This window comes from Geotrypetes seraphini, chromosome 6 (genome assembly GCF_902459505.1).
Source record: "Geotrypetes seraphini chromosome 6, aGeoSer1.1, whole genome shotgun sequence".
Lineage (NCBI taxonomy): Eukaryota > Metazoa > Chordata > Amphibia > Gymnophiona > Dermophiidae > Geotrypetes > Geotrypetes seraphini.
Genome location: NC_047089.1, coordinates 254,270,856 through 254,289,040, shown reverse-complemented (window position 1 = coordinate 254,289,040; position 18,185 = coordinate 254,270,856). Strand labels below are relative to the sequence as shown.

Genomic DNA, 18,185 nt, shown 5'->3' with positions numbered 1-18,185 from the left:
AGCTGAAAACAAAAGGAATTGACCCCAAAATATCCACAAAGAAGAAAATCCAGAGAAAACCAAAAAAACTCTGTGGAGTGACGATGTTCCCAAATGGACTTTATTTGAAAGTATCAAAGTTCCAAAGGTCCACTGAAATGATCCACATAAAAATAAATCGTCCACATAAGAGCCTTAAAGGACCTAGTCCGCTAGGGATACAGGACCCAACACGGTCCGCGTTTCGACAAAAAGTCTTCTTCAGGGGTCCCTGGGGGTCCTATAAAGGTGAGTACGTGGGAAACAATTGTGTGGTGAGCCGGAAGTGAGACACTGCTTGCATTTGCAATGAGCATGGGGGGAGGAGGTGCTAGATTAAGGGAGCACATCTCAGTCCTCCCACCCAGAGCCTGCTGAGTTCCACTTTAATCTCTGGCTCTCCTCACACATCTCTTTGCCTATTCTTAAACCCCGCTACTGTTTTTGCCTCTACTATCAGCAGAAGGGCTTCGAGGTAAAATAACATTATTCGCCGATGACGCCAAACTAAGTAATGTAGTGGGCAAATGCACAACAGACGAAGATTCAATGCCCGACAACATGATGCACGACCTACTCCTGCTGGAGCGCTGGTCTAAGACATGGCAACTCAACTTCAATGCCAAAAAATGCAAAATTATGCACCTGGGCAGCCAAAATCCATGCAAGTCTTATACCCTTAATGGCGAGATCCTAGCAAAAACGGTAGCAGAACGAGACTTGGGGGTAATCGTCAGTGAGGACATGAAGTCTGCCAATCAAGTGGAGCAGGCTTCATCCAAGGCAAGACAAATAATGGGTTGCATACGAAGGGGTTTCGTCAGCCGTAAGGAGGAAGTCATTATGCCATTGTATAGATCCATGGTGAGGCCCCACCTGGAATACTGTGTGCAATTTTGGAGGCCACATTATCGCAAGGATGTGCTGAGACTGGAGTCGGTGCAAAGAATGGCCACCCGGATGGTCTCGGGACTCAAGGATCTACCATACGAAAAACGGCTTGACAAATTACAGCTATACTCGCTCGAGGAGCGCAGAGAGAGGGGGGACATGATCGAGACGTTCAAGTATCTTACGGGCCGCATCGAGGCGGAGGAAGATATCTTCTTTTTCAAGGGTCCCACGACAACAAGAGGGCATCCGTTGAAAATCAGGGGCGGGAAACTACGAGGTGACACCAGGAAATTCTTTTTCACTGAAAGGGTGGTTGATCGCTGGAATAGTCTTCCACTACAGGTGATTGAGGCTAGCAGCGTGCCTGATTTTAAGGCCAAATGGGATCGGCACATGGGATCTCTTCACAGGGCAAAGGTAGGGGAGGGTCATTGGGGTGGGCAGACTAGATGGGCCGTGGCCCTTATCTGCCGTCTATTTCTATGTTTCTATGTTTCTATCTCCTCTGGAAGGTCACTCCATGCATCCATCCATCAGTATAAAATTGTGGGTGCAGGTTGAGTTCGGAAGGGGCTTCTTATTTCTCACAGTAACGTCCCAATGTTCTCAGGGGAAAGTAAACGACGCTAGTTGAGTTGCTGAAGGCTCGTTAACTTTCGGTGAGGAATGCAGATCACAGGCTGAAAGGAAACGGCATTATCCATTTCCCACCATAATGAGCCGGTTTGCATTCAGTGTATCTCATTATTATTTAACACGCATTCGGCCATATCTTGTTACATTATGATGAAATAACATACATTAGAAACAATTAACGCATTATAGGATTTTAATGTATGTTAATTACTCTTTAATGCGGGCTATTGCTGTAAGACTACTCAGAAATATCACAGATAATGGGAAGAATTAGCAAACAGGAGTAATATTAACACAAGGCCTAGGAAAAAAAAACATCCATTTAAAAAATGTGGGCGTAGGGAAGGAGGAGGCACTGATTTATTGCGCTTACCAAGGAAGTGAGCGCTCCGTCAAAAAGGCCACATGAACAAAAGGGGAGTGTGAGGCGCAGTGGTTAGAGCTACAACCTCAGCACCCTGAGGTTGCGGGTTCTAATCCCATACTGCTACTTGTGACCTTGGGCAAGTCACTTAGGGCTGCTTTTACGAAGCCGCCTTAGCAATTTAATGCGTGAAATAGCCTCTTGAGCAGGCGGTAGTTTTTCGGCTAGCGTGGGGGTTAGCGCGTGATGGAAAGTCGCGTGCGATAAAGCCGCTAACGCGGCTTCGTAAAGGGAGCCCTTAATCCCCCCATTGCCCCGAGTACATTAGATAAGGGCTCCTTTTCCGAAGCCGCGGTAGCGGATTTATCGCACGCGACTTTCTATCACGCGCTAACCCCCGCTCTAGCCGAAAAACTGCCGCCTGCTCAAGAGGAGGCGGTAGCGGCTAGCGTGGCCGGCAGTTTAGTGCGCATTAAACCTGAATGTAAACCATTTAAGCTATACGTGGTATATAAATACTAAAAAGAAATAAAGTACTATTTTATTTTTTTTAAACAGTCACTATAATTCATGGTAGCACTACAACGTGGGCATCGACTGTCGGTCTCCTCTCTCTAAGACTTGGTATTAATTATTTACTTATTAAACTACAGTATATAGCCCACATTTATCTGAGGCAAATAATAACAAAACATACATAGTAATAGTGTGTTATGGCGGGACAGAGTATTATGGAATCGGTCCAGCGAATGGCCACCAAGATGGTCTCAGGATTCAAGGATCTCCCATATGAAAAGCGACTAAGCAGGTTGCAGCTATATTCTCTCGAAGAACGCAAAGAGAGGGGAGACATGATAGAGACGTTCGAATATCTTACAGGCCGTATCGAGGTGGAGGAAGATATCCTTTTTCTTACGGGTTCTACAGCAACAAGAGGGCATCCACTCAAATTCAAGGGTGGGAGATTTCATGGTGACATCAGAAAGTACTTCTTCACCGAAAGGATGGTCGACCGTTGGAATGGCCTTCCACGTCAGGTAGTTGAGGCCAGCAACATGCTCGACTTCAAGAAAAGATGGGATAAACATGTGGGTTCACTTAGGACAGGGGTGTCCAATGTCGGTCCTCGAGGGCCGCAATCCAGTCGGGTTTTCAGGATTTCCCCAATGAATATGCATGAGATCTGTGTGCATGCACTGCTTTTAATGCATATTCATTGGGGAAATCCTGAAAACCCGACTGGATTGTGGCCCTCGAGGACCGACATTGGACACCCCTGACTTAGGAGAATTGCTTAGAGGAAGTGTTCTTTTAAGGGGAGGGTTCTTTTGAGTGGGCAGATGTGTTGGGACGACGGCCCTTTTCTGCCGTCATACTCTATGTTTCTATTATTTTCGCAGTGAGGAGGATGATCATACAGAAGAATATCTGGGAAAACTGAAGCAGGAAGAAAAGCAGTCAGAACAGCAAAAACACCAGAGAAAGGAAAGGCATATTTCTAAAGAGCTGATTAGACCTTTCACAGATATATGACAGGAGGAAAGCCAGGGATGGGACTGTACAGCTGAGAGTAGGCATGAAGGGAAAAAGTAGCGCTAGCGGTTATAGTGTGCGCAACAATGCTGCACATGCTAGACGCTATCGCCTCCAGAGAGCTGGCGTTAGTTTTTCCATTTAGCGCGGGGGTTAGCGCGCGCTAAAAACGCTATCGCGGCTTAGTAAAAGGAGCCCACGGTGAATGCAAATGATTAGAAAAAATCATCATTTGTATGAACAATTCAATGATAAAATTGTGCAAAGTTACAATATAGAGTAACATAGAAACATAGAGTATGATGGCAGAAAAGGGCCGACGGCCCAACAAGTCTGCCCACTCAAGAACCCTCCCTCCATCATTTAAGCATTCCTCTGGAGCGACCCCACCTGTCTGTCCCATCGTCCTTTGAAGTCGAGCGTGGTTCTGGCCTCGACTACCTGACGTGGAAGACCATTCCATCGATCAATTACCCTTTCGGTGAAGAAATACTTCCTGGTGTCCCCATGAAATCTTCCCCCCCTGAGTTTTAGCGGATGCCATGGGACTCGTAAGACAAAATATTTCTTCCTCCACATCAATGCGGCCCATGATGTATTTGAATGTTTCTATCATGACCCTCCTTTCTCTGCGCTCTTCGAGAGAATATAAGTGCAGCTTGCTCAAACGTTCTTCATATGGGAGATTCTTTAGCCCTGAGACCATCCTAGTGGCCATTCGCTGAATCGACTCCATTCTCTTCACATCCTTTTGATAATGTGGCCTCCAAAACTGAACACAGTACTCCAGGTAATTTCCTAATGTGTAGAGCGAAATGGTGTGATGGCCGTGTTAGTCCACTTGCCAAGGAAATAAGGTAACATAACATAACATTGTAGATGACGGCAGATAAAAACCCGAATGGTACATCCAGTCTGCCCAACCTGATTCAATTAAAATTTTGTTTTCTTCTTAGCTATTTCTGGGCAAGAATCCAAAGCTCTGCCCGGGACTGTTCTTAGGTTCCAACTACTGAAGTCGCCAACAAAGCTCACTCCAGTCCATTCACACCCTCCCAGCCATTGAAGCCCTCTCCAGCCCATCCTCCCCCAAACGGCCATATACAGACCGTGCAAGTCTGCCCAGTACTGGCCTTAGTTCAATATTAAATATTATTTTCTGAATCTAGATCCTCTGTGTTCATCCCATGCTTTTTTGAACTCTGTCACAGTTTTCCTCTCCACCACCTCTCTTGGGAGTAAATTCCACGCATCAACCACCCTCTCCGTAAAGAAGAATTTCCTTACATTGCTCTTGAGTCTCCAACCCCTAAACCTCAAATTATGTCCTCTGGTTTTAATAATAATAATAATTTTATTCTTATATACCGCCAAAGCCATGGTAGTTCGAGGCACTTTACAACAAGAAGAGCCGGACAATCAGCGAAGATAATTACAATGACGTCGTCGAGTACAATTGGAGAAGGGTGGATACAGGTTGAGTGGTAGTAAGTTAGAGTGATAGACACAGAGTAGAGGCATCGAGTACATGTCAGAAGCATACTTTGTAAGGTATTAAGAGGTCTTGGTTACAAATCGGTTGAACAGGTTCGTTTTAACTAGTTTTCTAAAGTTGAGATAGGATGAGGCGTGCGTAATGATGTTACCCAGCCAACCGTTCTGTTGGCGTGCCTTGAAAGCTAGGGTCCTGCCATTTACCATTTTTCTTTCTCTGGAAATGATTTTGTTCTACGTTAATACCTTTCAAGTATTTGAATATCTGAATCATAAGGTGATATATTTTTTATTGGACTAACTCAATGCATTTTATGATGAGCTTCTTCTTCCAATCAGAAAAAAGCAAATGTTGACCAATATCAGCATATATAAGGAAAACATGAAAGCATTTCGGAGATAGGAAGAGGGAGGGGTGGTTGGGCAGGAGACAGAGAGGTGACAGAGCAGTTTCTAAATGTCCTTATAGTGGGAAAGAAAGCCCAGATCTCTGCTAAGTCCTGTCTGGTAAGTGTCAAAATACCTTATCATTTCGATTTCAAAGGTTTTACGCTCTTGGATGTGCAGAAAAATCAAATGTATGTGGAAGCAGTGCAAATAAAATTGTGCAAAGGGATGTGATGATCAAATTGTACCAAAGGTACAACCTTACCAATAAACACAATTTTTTATTTTATGTCTGATAATGTCATTTTGACACTTTCCACACACTTACTGGTCTGCTTTCTGAATTCTCTCTTCATGCTTGAATCCACGTGGGATCCCTACGAGGGTCGAGCAAAGGAAGTAAGTCATCAGCACTCAGACTTAATGGGGTGGGTCAGTAGAGTGGGCAGACTTGATGGGCTGTGGCCCTTTTCTGCCGTCATCTTTCTATGTTTCTATGAATTTTGAATGGCCAGTCAATGTTTTTATTCCACACTAAAGAAAGATGGATTTTTAAAAATATATATTCCCTAACGTCATAGCCCCATTCTCCATAAGTATATCATATATTTTTTAATGATATGCTCAGGCGTCTTCCATCGGGAGTTTAAGCCCTTTTTTCAAACTTGATTTACGAGCAGCATCGTTTTATCCACACTGGCATCAGTTTATATAGCTCTTCCCACCAGTGGATTCCACAGAATCCGTGACATTTATATTCCCTCCCCCCCCCCCAATTCTATAAATTGCGCTTAAAATTAGGCATTGATTTAGACATTTAGGCCAAGAAAAAGCTGGTACAACTAGGGCATGCCTAAATGGTAGAATGCCTAAGCACCCCCTATGCGTGATTCTATAATGTGCGTCTAACTTTTCTAGAATCGCGTTTAGCGCCATACTACTTGGTGTCGACATACTTAGAATTGAGCCCAATTGTGGCCCCCTTTTATCAAGCTCGGTTAGGGGGGTTTTTAGACGCCTAGTCTTCCAACTTCCTAAGGTCCGCCTGCAATGTTTCACAATCCGCATGTGTTTTAGCCACTTTGAACGGTTTAGTGCCATCTACAAATTTAATCACCTCACTCGTCGTTCTAATTTCCAGATCATTTATAAATATGTTCAACAGCACCGGTCCCACTACAGAACCCTGTGGCACTCCACTATTTACCCTCCTTTCTTTTCCCTTAGTCTCCAGAGCAGGGAGCTAAGGTTGACCTTACTTCCTGCTCCTCTTTAATCTTGTTTGCTGGAACTCCTCCGGGGAGGATAATCTCCTAGATGGAACACCTCTGGGGGAAGAAGAATAAGACTCCTCCCTTAACTTAGGGCTTTGTACTTCCACATAAAAGCCCCTGGTCAAATCTTAATGGATCAGACTCTCTGACTACAACTATTAAGGGGGATAAGGGTGAACTTAATGCATTTGATTACCACGTTTCTATGCTACAGCCAAAATGGTATCTTAGAAACAAATAACACTATGGGTTGGTCGACGCCACAAGGACGGTCCAAACTCCCACAGCAATGGCCCTTAGTACAAATGTTTTCAGCAAAACAATGTGGAACCAATCCCTGGACGCTCAAAAGCAAAAATGATGATGCTTATTAACGCAATACACAGCTGCTGTGTTCTTATTGCTGTACTAGTGTTTAAGCCTGTTACATTAACGGGTGTTAGAATAGATGTGTAGACTTTTAGCACAATGGGGCGCTGAGGCATTTCTTTCTTTCTGTCTGTCTTTCTTTCTCCCTGCCCCCTTTCTTTCTTTCTTTCTTTCTTTCTTTCTTTCTTTCTTTCTTTCTGTCTGTCTCTCTCCCTGGCCCCCTTTCTGCCTGTCTGTCTTTCTGTTTCTTCTCCCTTCCTTTTACCTCCCATGTCCAGCAGTACCCTTTCCCTGCTCCCCCTGTCTAGCAATAGCCCTTCTCCCTTCCTTTTACCTCCCCCCCCCCTGTCTAATAGTACCCTTTCCCTGCTCCCCTGTCCAGCAGTAGCCCTTATCCCTTCCTTTTACCTCCCCCCTGTCTAATAGTACCCTTTCCCTGCTCCCCATGTCCAGCAGTAGCCCTTCACCCTTCCTTTTACCTCCCCCGTGTCTAATAGTACCCTTTCCCTGCTCCCCCTGTCCAGCAGTAGCCCTTCTCCCTTCCTTTTACCTCCCCCTTTCTAATAGTACCCTTTCCCTGCTCCCCATGTCCAGCAGTAGCCCTTCTCCCTTCCTTTTACCTCCCCCCTGTCTAATAGTACCTTTTCCCTGTCCCCATGTCCAGCAGTAGCCCTTCTGCCTTCCTTTTACCTCACCCCTGTCTAATAGTACCCTTTCCCTGCTCCCCCTGTCCAGCAGTAGCCCTTCTCCCATCCTTTTACCTCCCCCCTGTCTAATAGTACCCTTTCCCTGCTCCCCATGTCCAGCAGTAGCCCTTCTCCCTTCCTTTTACCTCCCCCCTGTCTAATAGTACCCTTTTCCTGCTCCCCTTGTCCAGAAGTAGCCCTTCTCCCTTCCTTTTACCTCCCCCCTGTCTAATAGTACCCTTTCCCTGCTCCCCCTGACCAGAAGTAGCCCTTCTCCCTTCCTTTTATCTCCCCCTGTCTAATAGTACCCTTTCACTGCTCCCCATGTCCAGCAGTAGCCCTCCTCCCTTCCTTTTACCTCCCCCCTGTCTAATAGTACCCTTTCCCTGCTCCCCATGTCCAGCAGTATCCCATCTCCCTTCCTTTTACCTCCCCCTGTCTAATAGTACCCTTTTCCTGCTCCCCTTGTCCAGAAGTAGCCCTTCTCCCTTCCTTTTACCTCCCCCTGTCTAATAGTACCCTTCACTGCTCCCCATGTCCAGCAGTAGCCCTTCTCCCTTCCTTTTACCTCCCCCCTGTCTAATAGTACCCTTTCCCTGCTCCCTATGTCCAGCATTAGCTCTTCTCCCTTCCTTTTACCTCCCCCTGTCTAATAGTACCCTTTCCCTGCTCCCCCTGTCCAGCAGTAGCCCTTCTCCCTTCCTTTTACCTCCCCCTGTCTAATAGTACCCTTTTCCTGCTCCCCCTGTCCAGCAGTAGCCCTTCTCCCTTCCTTTTACCTCCCCCTGTCTAATAGTACCCTTTCACTGCTCCCCATGTCCAGCAGTAGCCCTTCTCCCTTCCTTTTACCTCCCCCCTGTCTAATAGTACCCTTTTCCTGCTCCCCTTGTCCAGAAGTAGCCCTTCTCCCTTCCTTTTACCTCCCCCCTGTCTAATAGTACCCTTTCCCTGCTCCCCATGTCCAGCAGTAGCTCTTCTCCCTTCCTTTTACCTCCCCCTGTCTAATAGTACTCTTTCACTGCTCCCCATGTCCAGCAGTAGCCTTTCTCCCTTCCTTTTACCTCCCCCTGTCTAATAGTACCCTCTCCCTGCTCCCCCTGTCCAGCAGTAGCCCTTCTCCCTTCCTTTTACCTCCCCCCTGTCTAATATATAGTAACATAGTAGATGACGGCAGATAAAGACCCGAATGGTCCATCCAGTCTGCCCAACCTGATTCAATTTAAATTTTTATTTATTTATCTTTTTTTTTTCTTCTTAGCTATTTCTGGGCGAGAATCCAAAGCTTTACCCGGTACTGTGCTTGAGTTCCAACTGCCAAAATCTCTGTTAAGACTTACTCCAGCCCATCTACACCCTCCCAGCCATTGAAGCCCTCCCCAGCCCATCCTCCACCAAACGGCCATATACAGACACAGACCGTGCAAGTCTGCCCAGTAACTGGCCTAGTTCAATATTTAATATTATTTTCTGATTCTAAATCTTCTGTGTTCATCCCACGCTTCTTTGAACTCAGTCACAGTTTTACTCTCCACCACCTCTCTCGGGAGCGCATTCCAGGCATCCACCACCCTCTCCGTAAAGTAATAGTACCCTTTCCCTGCTCCCCATGTCCAGCAGTAGCCCATCTCCCTTCCTTTTACCTCCCCCTGTCTAATAGTACCCTTTTCCTGCTCCCCTTGTCCAGAAGTAGCCCTTCTCCCTTCCTTTTACCTCCCCCTGTCTAATAGTACCCTTCACTGCTCCCCATGTCCAGCAGTAGCCCATCTCCCTTCCTTTTACCTCCCCCCTGTCTAATAGTACCCTTTCCCTGCTCCCCCTGTCCAGCAGTAGCCCTTCTCCCTTCCTTTTACCTCCCCCTGTCTAATAGTACCCTTTCACTGCTCCCCATGTCCAGCAGTAGCCCTTCTCCCTTCCTTTTACCTCCCCCCTGTCTAATAGTACCCTTTTCCTGCTCCCCATGTCCAGCAGTAGCCCATCTCCCTTCCTTTTACCTCCCCCCTGTCTAATAGTACCCTTTTCCTGCTCCCCCTGTCCAGAAGTAGCCCTTCTCCCTTCCTTTTACCTCCCCCTGTCTAATAGTACCCTTTCACTGCTCCCCATGTCCAGCAGTAGCCCATCTCCCTTCCTTTTACCTCCCCCTGTCTAATAGTACCCTTTCCCTGCTCCCCCTATCCAACAGTAGCCCTTCTCCCTTCCTTTTACCTCTCCCTGTCTAATAGTACCCTTTCACTGCTCCCCATGTCCAGCAGTAGCCCTTCTCCCTTCCTTTTACCTTCCCCCTGTCTAATAGTACCCTTTCCCTGCTCCCCATGTCCAGCAGTAGCTCTTCTCCCTTCCTTATACCTCCCCCTGTCTAATAGTACCCTTTCACTGCTCCCCATGTCCAGCAGTAGCCCTTTTCCTTCCTTTTACCTCCCCCCTGTCTAATAGTACCCTTTCCCTGCTCCCCATGTCCAGCAGTAGCCTTCTCCCTTCCTTTTACCTCCCCCCTGTCTAATAGTACCCTTTCCCTGCTCCCCATGTCCAGCAGTAGCCCTTCTCCTTCCTTTTACATCCCCCCTGTCTAATAGTACCCTTTCACTGCTCCCCATGTCCAGCAGTAGCCCATCTCCCTTCCTTTTACCTCCCCCCTGTCTAATAGTACCCTTTCCCTGCTCCCCCTGTCCAGCAGTAGCCCTTCTCCCTTCCTTTTACCTCCCCCTGTCTAATAGTACCCTTTCACTGCTCCCCATGTCCAGCAGTAGCCCTTCTCCCTTCCTTTTACCTCCCCCCTGTCTAATAGTACCCTTTTCCTGCTCCCCATGTCCAGCAGTAGCCCATCTCCCTTCCTTTTACCTCCCCCCTGTCTAATAGTACCCTTTTCCTGCTCCCCCTGTCCAGAAGTAGCCCTTCTCCCTTCCTTTTACCTCCCCCTGTCTAATAGTACCCTTTCACTGCTCCCCATGTCCAGCAGTAGCCCATCTCCCTTCCTTTTACCTCCCCCTGTCTAATAGTACCCTTTCCCTGCTCCCCCCTATCCTGCAGTAGCCCTTCTCCCTTCCTTTTACCTCTCCCTGTCTAATAGTACCCTTTCCCTGCTCCCCATGTCCAGCAGTAGCCTTTCTCCCTTCCTTTTACCTCCCCCCTGTCTAATAGTACCCTTTCCCTGCTCCCCATGTCCAGCAGTAGCCCTTCTCCTTCCTTTTACATCCCCCCTGTCTAATAGTACCCTTTCCCTGCTCCCTATGTCCAGCATTAGCTCTTCTCTCTTCCTTTTACCTCCCCCTGTCTAATAGTACCCTTTCCCTGCTCCCCCTGTCCAGCAGTAGCCCTTCTCCCTTCCTTTTACCTCCCTCTGTCTAATAGTACCCTTTCCCTGCTCCCCCTGTCCAGCAGTAGCCCTTCTCCCTTCCTTTTACCTCCCCCTGTCTAATAGTACCCTTTCACTGCTCCCCATGTCCAGCAGTAGCCCTTCTCCCTTCCTTTTACCTCCCCCCTGTCTAATAGTACCCTTTTCCTGCTCCCCTTGTCCAGAAGTAGCCCTTCTCCCTTCCTTTTACCTCCCCCCTGTCTAATAGTACCCTTTCCCTGCTCCCCATGTCCAGCAGTAGCTCTTCTCCCTTCCTTTTACCTCCCCCTGTCTAATAGTACTCTTTCACTGCTCCCCATGTCCAGCAGTAGCCTTTCTCCCTTCCTTTTACCTTCCCCTGTCTAATAGTACTCTTTCACTGCTCCCCATGTCCAGCAGTAGCCTTTCTCCCTTCCTTTTACCTTCCCCTGTCTAATAGTACCCTTTCCCTGTTCCCCCTGTCCAGCAGTAGCCCTTCTCCCTTCCTTTTACCTCCCCCCTGTCTAATAGTACCCTTTCCCTGCTCCCCATGTCCAGCAGTAGCTCTTCTCCCTTCCTTATACCTCCCCCTGGCTAATAGTACCCTTTCACTGCTCCCCATGTCCAGCAGTAGCCCTTTTCCTTCCTTTTACCTCCCCCCTGTCTAATAGTACCCTTTCCCTGCTCCCCATGTCCAGCAGTAGCCTTTCTCCCTTCCTTTTACCTCCCCCCTGTCTAATAGTACCCTTTCCCTGCTCCCCATGTCCAGCAGTAGCCCTTCTCCTTCCTTTTACATCCCCCCTGTCTAATAGTACCCTTTCACTGCTCCCCATGTCCAGCAGTAGCTCTTCTCCCTTCCTTTTACCTCCCCCTGTCTAATAGTACCCTTTCCCTGCTCCCCCTGTCCAGCAGTAGCTCTTCTCCCTTCCTTTTACCTCCCCCTGTCTAATAGTACCCTTTCCCTGCTCCCCCTGTCCAGCAGTAACCCCTCTCCCTTCCTTTTACCCACCCATATACAGGCTCCCATTTCCCCTTTTACCTTCTCTATTTCCACCTTTTTCCAAACTTGGACAGTGCAATACAATTAATTGAACATAAAATACTGCATAAAACGCACTATGCAGCTATGGTACCTGAGGTTATGGAGGGTTAAGTGACTTACCCAGGGTTACAGGGAGGAACAAATAATACATAAAACAATCATTTTCTCCTACCCTCCTCCCAATAATTAATACAATATGACATATGATGTGATTACAATATTCTCTAGAAGAGTACACTTATAGATAGTTGAGCAATATGTCTAGTCTGAGAATGGAAAACCCAACTATTTATCCTAAGGACCGGTTGCTATTATGGGGCTCAGTTTCTAAAATGGCATAAAGTGGCAGGCAGACGTTTTTGGGGCAAAACTGCAGTTCATCTAAATCTCAAGGGGGCATGTCAGAGTGTTTCAGGGCAGGCTTTTAATTTGTGATAATGGCCAAACTGCTGTAGGGATAAATACATGACCGCCCCCCATAAACCCTCAATGGTGACTTACCCCTCTCCCTCCCCCCCCCTAAGAGGCAAACGTGATAGTACATTCCAGGCTCTATGACCGCTGCAGTTATAAATGGCTATTCCTCATACAGAAGCAAGACGCGTCCTCTTGCGTTTGGGAAGCCAGGCTTCAGCCATCTTTCGCCGCGGCCTGCAGCGGCCGACATCCGCCTCGGGGGGATTCTCGCGCATGCGCACTCCTACCTGCGGTGCCCTACAGCGCACGGAAAACGGGAGCACGCATGCGCGCTTAGGGCTTTATTATATTAGATTTAAGGACCCCTGAAGAAGGCAAATATTGCCGAAACACGGCCCGTGTAGGGTATGGATATCTGTTTAAAGCAAGTGACTTTATTATTTGAAGCTATTTGTTGGCTTTTATTACATTGTGCATTGCATTTTAATTTTGCATTAATAAACATCATCGTTTTCGCTTTTGGGCGTCCAGGGATTGGTTCCACATTGTTTTGCTGACAGCCGCAGTGGCCTGCATATTACATCTAGATACTTTCTCTGTCCCCAGTGGGCTCACGGTCTAAGTTTTGTACCTGGGGCAATAGAGGGGTAAATGATTTGCCCAGGGTCACGAAGAGCTGTGGTGGGAATTGAACCTGGTTCCCTTGGCCCTCAGCTTACTGTTCTTTTAGGCCACTCCTCCACTTCCATGTCACACTTTGATTGGCACCTTTTTTCTAAAGAGCCGGAGTCCAGAATGTTCTTTCTGCAATTGCTATGATTACTTTGGCAGATGTTATCAATTTAGTGAATACTACATTTTTTAAGGATCATTAACGAACTGAACAATTTGCTAACAAATGCGCATCCCTACATTTTACTCACAGGGAGAGAAGATGGAACAGAAGAGAAACGAAATAGGATAGAAAGCTCAAAGAGAAAAAAAAGAAGGCCTTGAATTTCCCCCCCCCTTAAAAAAAAAGAGGAGAATCATAAACAAAATAGCCACCACTTATTTCAGGGAACACCGCATTCTCCAGTTCATTTGCTCCCCCCCGCCCTTATGAAGCCGAGTTAGGTTTTTTTTATCGCCAGTGGTAAAAGTAGGGTTGTCATATTTTCCAAACAGAAAATCCGGACCCCCTAGCCCTGCCCCCAGGCCCACCCAGCCCTGCCTCAGCCCACCTCATCCCCGCTGCCTGCCCGACGGCGATTTGTTGGGAGCTTTTCAAAACCCGGAAAAAGTGGCGGAGGAAAAAGGAGAACATCTGGTAAACCTAGGTAAAAGCGTCATTGCTCATAGAGCTAATACCACCACAGCCAGCCTAATGTGGACGGGGGCAAAACATGAGCCCGTGCTGGAGCAACCACTTCTGATTCTCTTCCATGCCCTGGTCCCGCCACTCACCACTCTGCAGCTGCTTCTCTCTGGCCCTCAGATCAGCAAGAACTTGGTCGAAGTGGTTGGTAAAAGCCGTTAAGTCCGCTTCCAGAAACATCGGCCTTTGCTCATTTTCTTTCAGGGCCATGCCCTGGACTTTCAGACGTTCCATCTGAGGCTGAAGAGCCGTCAACCGACAGGTTTCATCCTAGAAGACCAAGAGTCAAGAAATCACCTGCTTAAGTAATGAGATAACTATAGAAAAGGGGGTAAATTTGAAACAAATGTAGCAAAAAAGAGTGATAAACTTGAGCTCTCTCCAAGTTTTCCGCAAACATCTGAAAACCTGGCTTTTCTCAAAAAATGTAAGTCTCCCTCCAACTTAGGAATCAAGGAAACTCTTCTATCTTGGCATCCCAAGTCCTCTAAATTTTCTTCACACTTCTACCTCTAACCCTCTGTTGTAGTTCCTTCCTATTTCTCCTACTGTAAACCGCGTCGAGCTCTACGAACGTGGAGATGATGCGGTATACAAACCTAAGGATTAGATTAGATTATATAAAGAAGGTATATTGCAACAAAGAAAAAACCACTCTAATTAGACCTTATCAGTAAACTGTATGAATGATGTAAATAGGTCTACAAAATTTTTGCTCAGAATCATGGAGGGGTGACTGGGGAAAACCTCAGAAAAACCACCTCACCGCCCAATCATCGCATGTGAAGTAGACAAAAGATTATACCATGTCGTAAAAAAATTTTCATATATAGAAGGCCACTAAGGCTGAACAGGTTGTTTGAATGGCAAATGTCAAAGCATGCAAGCTGAAAGTTAAGTTTGCTGAGTTTCTTTAAATATGCTTTGACGTTTGCCATTCAAAGAACCTGTTCAGCCTTAGTGGCCTTCTATATATGAAAATTTTTTTACGACATGATATAATCTTTTGTCTACTTCACATGCGATGATTGGGCGGTGAGGTGGTTTTTCTGGGGTTTTCCCCAGTCACCCCTCTATGATTCTGAGCAAAAATTTTGTAGACCTATTTATATCATTCATACAGTTTACTGATAAGGTCTAATTAGAGTGGTTTTTTTCTTTGTTGCTAAGTAATGAGATAAGCACAGTACATGGCAAACATGTCTTCTCTGTTTGCTAGGAGTCTAAGGACTAAAATGGGGGAGCTAGAAGTTATAGCTGGAAATAAGGACCTAGACATAATTGGAATCACAGAGACATGGTGGTCGGAGGACAACAAATGGGATGTGGCCCTACCAGGGTACAAACTCTACAGGAGGGACAGGGCACACAAGAAGGGGGGAGGAATAGCACTGTATATAAAGGACTCTATCCCTTCATCCAGAACAGAATCAACAATAAGGGCAGACGGTCTGGAGTCATTATGGGTTAAGCTGACAGGAGGGGAAGGAGCTGACATCAAATTGGGACTGTACTATCGACCACCAGGACAGCCAGACGCAATCGACCTGGACCTGGAGGCCGAACTGAGACAGATGAGCAAAAGTGGAAGAGTGGTGGTTATGGGGGATTTCAACTATCCAGGAATAGACTGGGACATTGGGCACTCAAATTGCACGAAAGAAACTATATTCCTAGAGGCGATAAGGGACTGTTTCATGGAGCAGCTGGTCACGGAACCAACGCGAGGGGAGGCCACCCTGGACCTAATCCTCAACGGGCTAGAGGGACCCGCAAAGGAAGTGGTGGTACTAGCACCGTTAGGAAACAGCGATCACAACATGATCCAGTACAAATTAAAAATGGGAACATCAAAGGTGAAAAGAACCACAACGACTGCACTCAACTTCAGAAAAGGAAACTACAAGGTCATGAGGAAAATGGTACGAAAAAAGCTCAATAACAACTCAGGGAAGGTGAAGACCGTAAAGGAAGCCTGGACACTGCTTAAAGGCACAGTGCTCGGGGCACAAGACCTGTGTGTCCCAAGGTTTAGGAAAGGGTGCAAAAAAAATCGATCTAGAAACCCAGCATGGATAACAACTGCAGTTAAAAAGGCGATAAGCGACAAGAAATCATCCTTCAAAAAATGCAAAAAGGAACCAACAAAGGAAAACCAGGTAGAGCACAAAAGACACCAGAAACAATGTCATCAAGAGGTCAGGAAAGCAAAGAGAGAATATGAGGAAAAATTGGCAGGAGAAGCAAGAAACTTCAAACCCTTCTTCAGGTATGTGAAAGGGAAACAGCCAGCCAGAGAGGAAGTGGGACCACTGGACGACGGAGACAGGAAAGGAGCGATAATAGAGGAAAAAGAGATAGCTGACAGGTTAAACAAATTCTTCTCGTCAGTCTTCACCAGAGAGGACACATCCAATATTCCGGAACCCGAGGTAATTATGAACGGAGAACACGATGAAAGGCTGGTACAACTAGAGGTAAGCAAAGAGGATGTCCTCAGACAGATAGACAGACTGAAGAGCGACAAATCACCAGGCCCGGACGGCATCCACCCAAGGGTACTAAAAGAACTGAGAAACGAAATAGCAGAGACATTTCGCCAAATATGCAACCTCTCCCTAAAGACAGGGGAGATCCCAGAGGACTGGAAAATAGCAAATGTCACACCCATCTTTAAGAAGGGATCAAGGGGTGACCCGGGAAACTATAGGCCTGTAAGCTTGACCTCAGTTCCAGGGAAGATGATGGAAGCAATGGTAAAGGACAAAATCTGTGAACACATAGAAAACAATGGACAACTGAAGGCGAGTCAGCATGGCTTCTGCAAGGGAAGGTCATGCCTCACGAACTTGCTGCACTTCTTTGAGGGAATAAACAACCAGATGGATAAGGGGGAATCCATAGACATCATTTACCTTGACTTCCAAAAAGCCTTCGACAAGGTACCTCACGAGCGGCTACTTAAAAAGCTGTGGAACCATGGGGTGCAAGGGGATATCTACCGATGGATCAAACACTGGTTGGCAGGCAGGAAACAGAGGGTTGGAGTGAAAGGCCAATACTCAGACTGGCAATGGGTCACGAGCGGAGTTCCACAGGGGTCGGTGCTGGGACCTCTACTGTTCAATATATTTATCAACGATCTGGAGGCGGGGACAAAATGTGAGGTTATCAAATTTGCCGATGACACCAAACTCTGCAGCAGGGTTAGAAACACGGAAGACTGTGAAGACCTGCAAAGAGACCTAACGAGACTGGAAGACTGGGCAAAAAAGTGGCAAATGAGTTTTAACGTAGAGAAATGCAAGGTCATGCATGTAGGGAAAAAGAACCCGATGTTCAGCTACAAAATGGGGGGAACACTGCTAGGGGTGAGTACCCTTGAAAGGGACCTGGGGGTGATGGTCGACACATCACTGAAACCATCGGCGCAATGTGCGACAGCCTCAAAGAAAGCAAACAGAATGCTGGGCATCATCAAAAAGGGTATCACAACCAGGACGAAGGAAGTCATCATGCCGCTGTATCGAGCAATGGTGCGCCCGCACCTGGAGTACTGTGTTCAATACTGGTCGCCGTACCTCAGGAAGGACATGGCGATACTCGAGGGAGTGCAGAGGAGGGCGACTAAACTGATAAAAGGTATGGAAAATTTTGCATACGCCGACAGGTTAAAAATGCTGGGGCTGTTCTCCCTGGAGAAGAGGAGACTTAGAGGGGACATGATAGAAACCTTCAAGATCCTTAAGGGCATAGAGAAAGTGAATAAGGATAGATTCTTCAAACTGTGGGGAGCCACAAGAACTAGGGGTCACTCGGAGAAATTGAAAGGGGACAGGTTTAGAACAAATGCTAGGAAGTTCTTTTTTACTCAGAGGGTGGTGGACACATGGAATGCGCTTCCGGAGGATGTGATAGGCCAGAACTCTGTACAGGGGTTCAAGGAGGGTTTAGATAGGTTCCTGGAGGATAGGGGGATTGAAGGGTACAGATATAACTTGAGGTAGGTTATAGAAGTGGACAGAAACCACTTCACAGGTCGCAGACCTGATGGGCCGCCGCGTGAGCGGACCGCTGGGCGAGATGGACCTCGGTCTGACCCAGTGGAGGCAACTTCTTATGTTCTTATGTTCTGATTTCACCCAGCTTCTGAAATTTGCTTTTGGCTTCTGCAGGCACTTTTTCAGGTTACGTGATTGAGAACAGGTGGTAAGATGTCATGCAAAAGTAGATTGACCACACTTCTTACAAGAGCTAAATATGCAATTACTAGACGTGCCTTCTTTTGCTCAGACTATTTGAATATCAAACACTAGCCTGTGCATTCATATCCGAAGCTAGGAGGACAGTGGTTCAAAATTCCCAGGCAATACAATCCCTCTATGGCAGGGGTGTCAAAGTCCCTCC

General features: G+C 46.9%; 1 protein-coding gene across 12 annotated transcripts in view; it reads right to left on the bottom strand.

Annotated features, from left to right (window-relative positions):
• Nucleotides 1-18,185, bottom strand: part of DMD (dystrophin) — a 2,510,493-nt gene that overhangs the window by 1,360,598 nt on the left and 1,131,710 nt on the right. For all 12 annotated transcript variants that reach the window (XM_033949686.1, XM_033949693.1, XM_033949692.1 and 9 more), the window contains one exon: nt 13,868-14,048. In XM_033949686.1, coding sequence (XP_033805577.1) covers nt 13,868-14,048 — 181 coding nt within the window. The remainder of the gene's footprint in view (nt 1-13,867; nt 14,049-18,185) is intronic.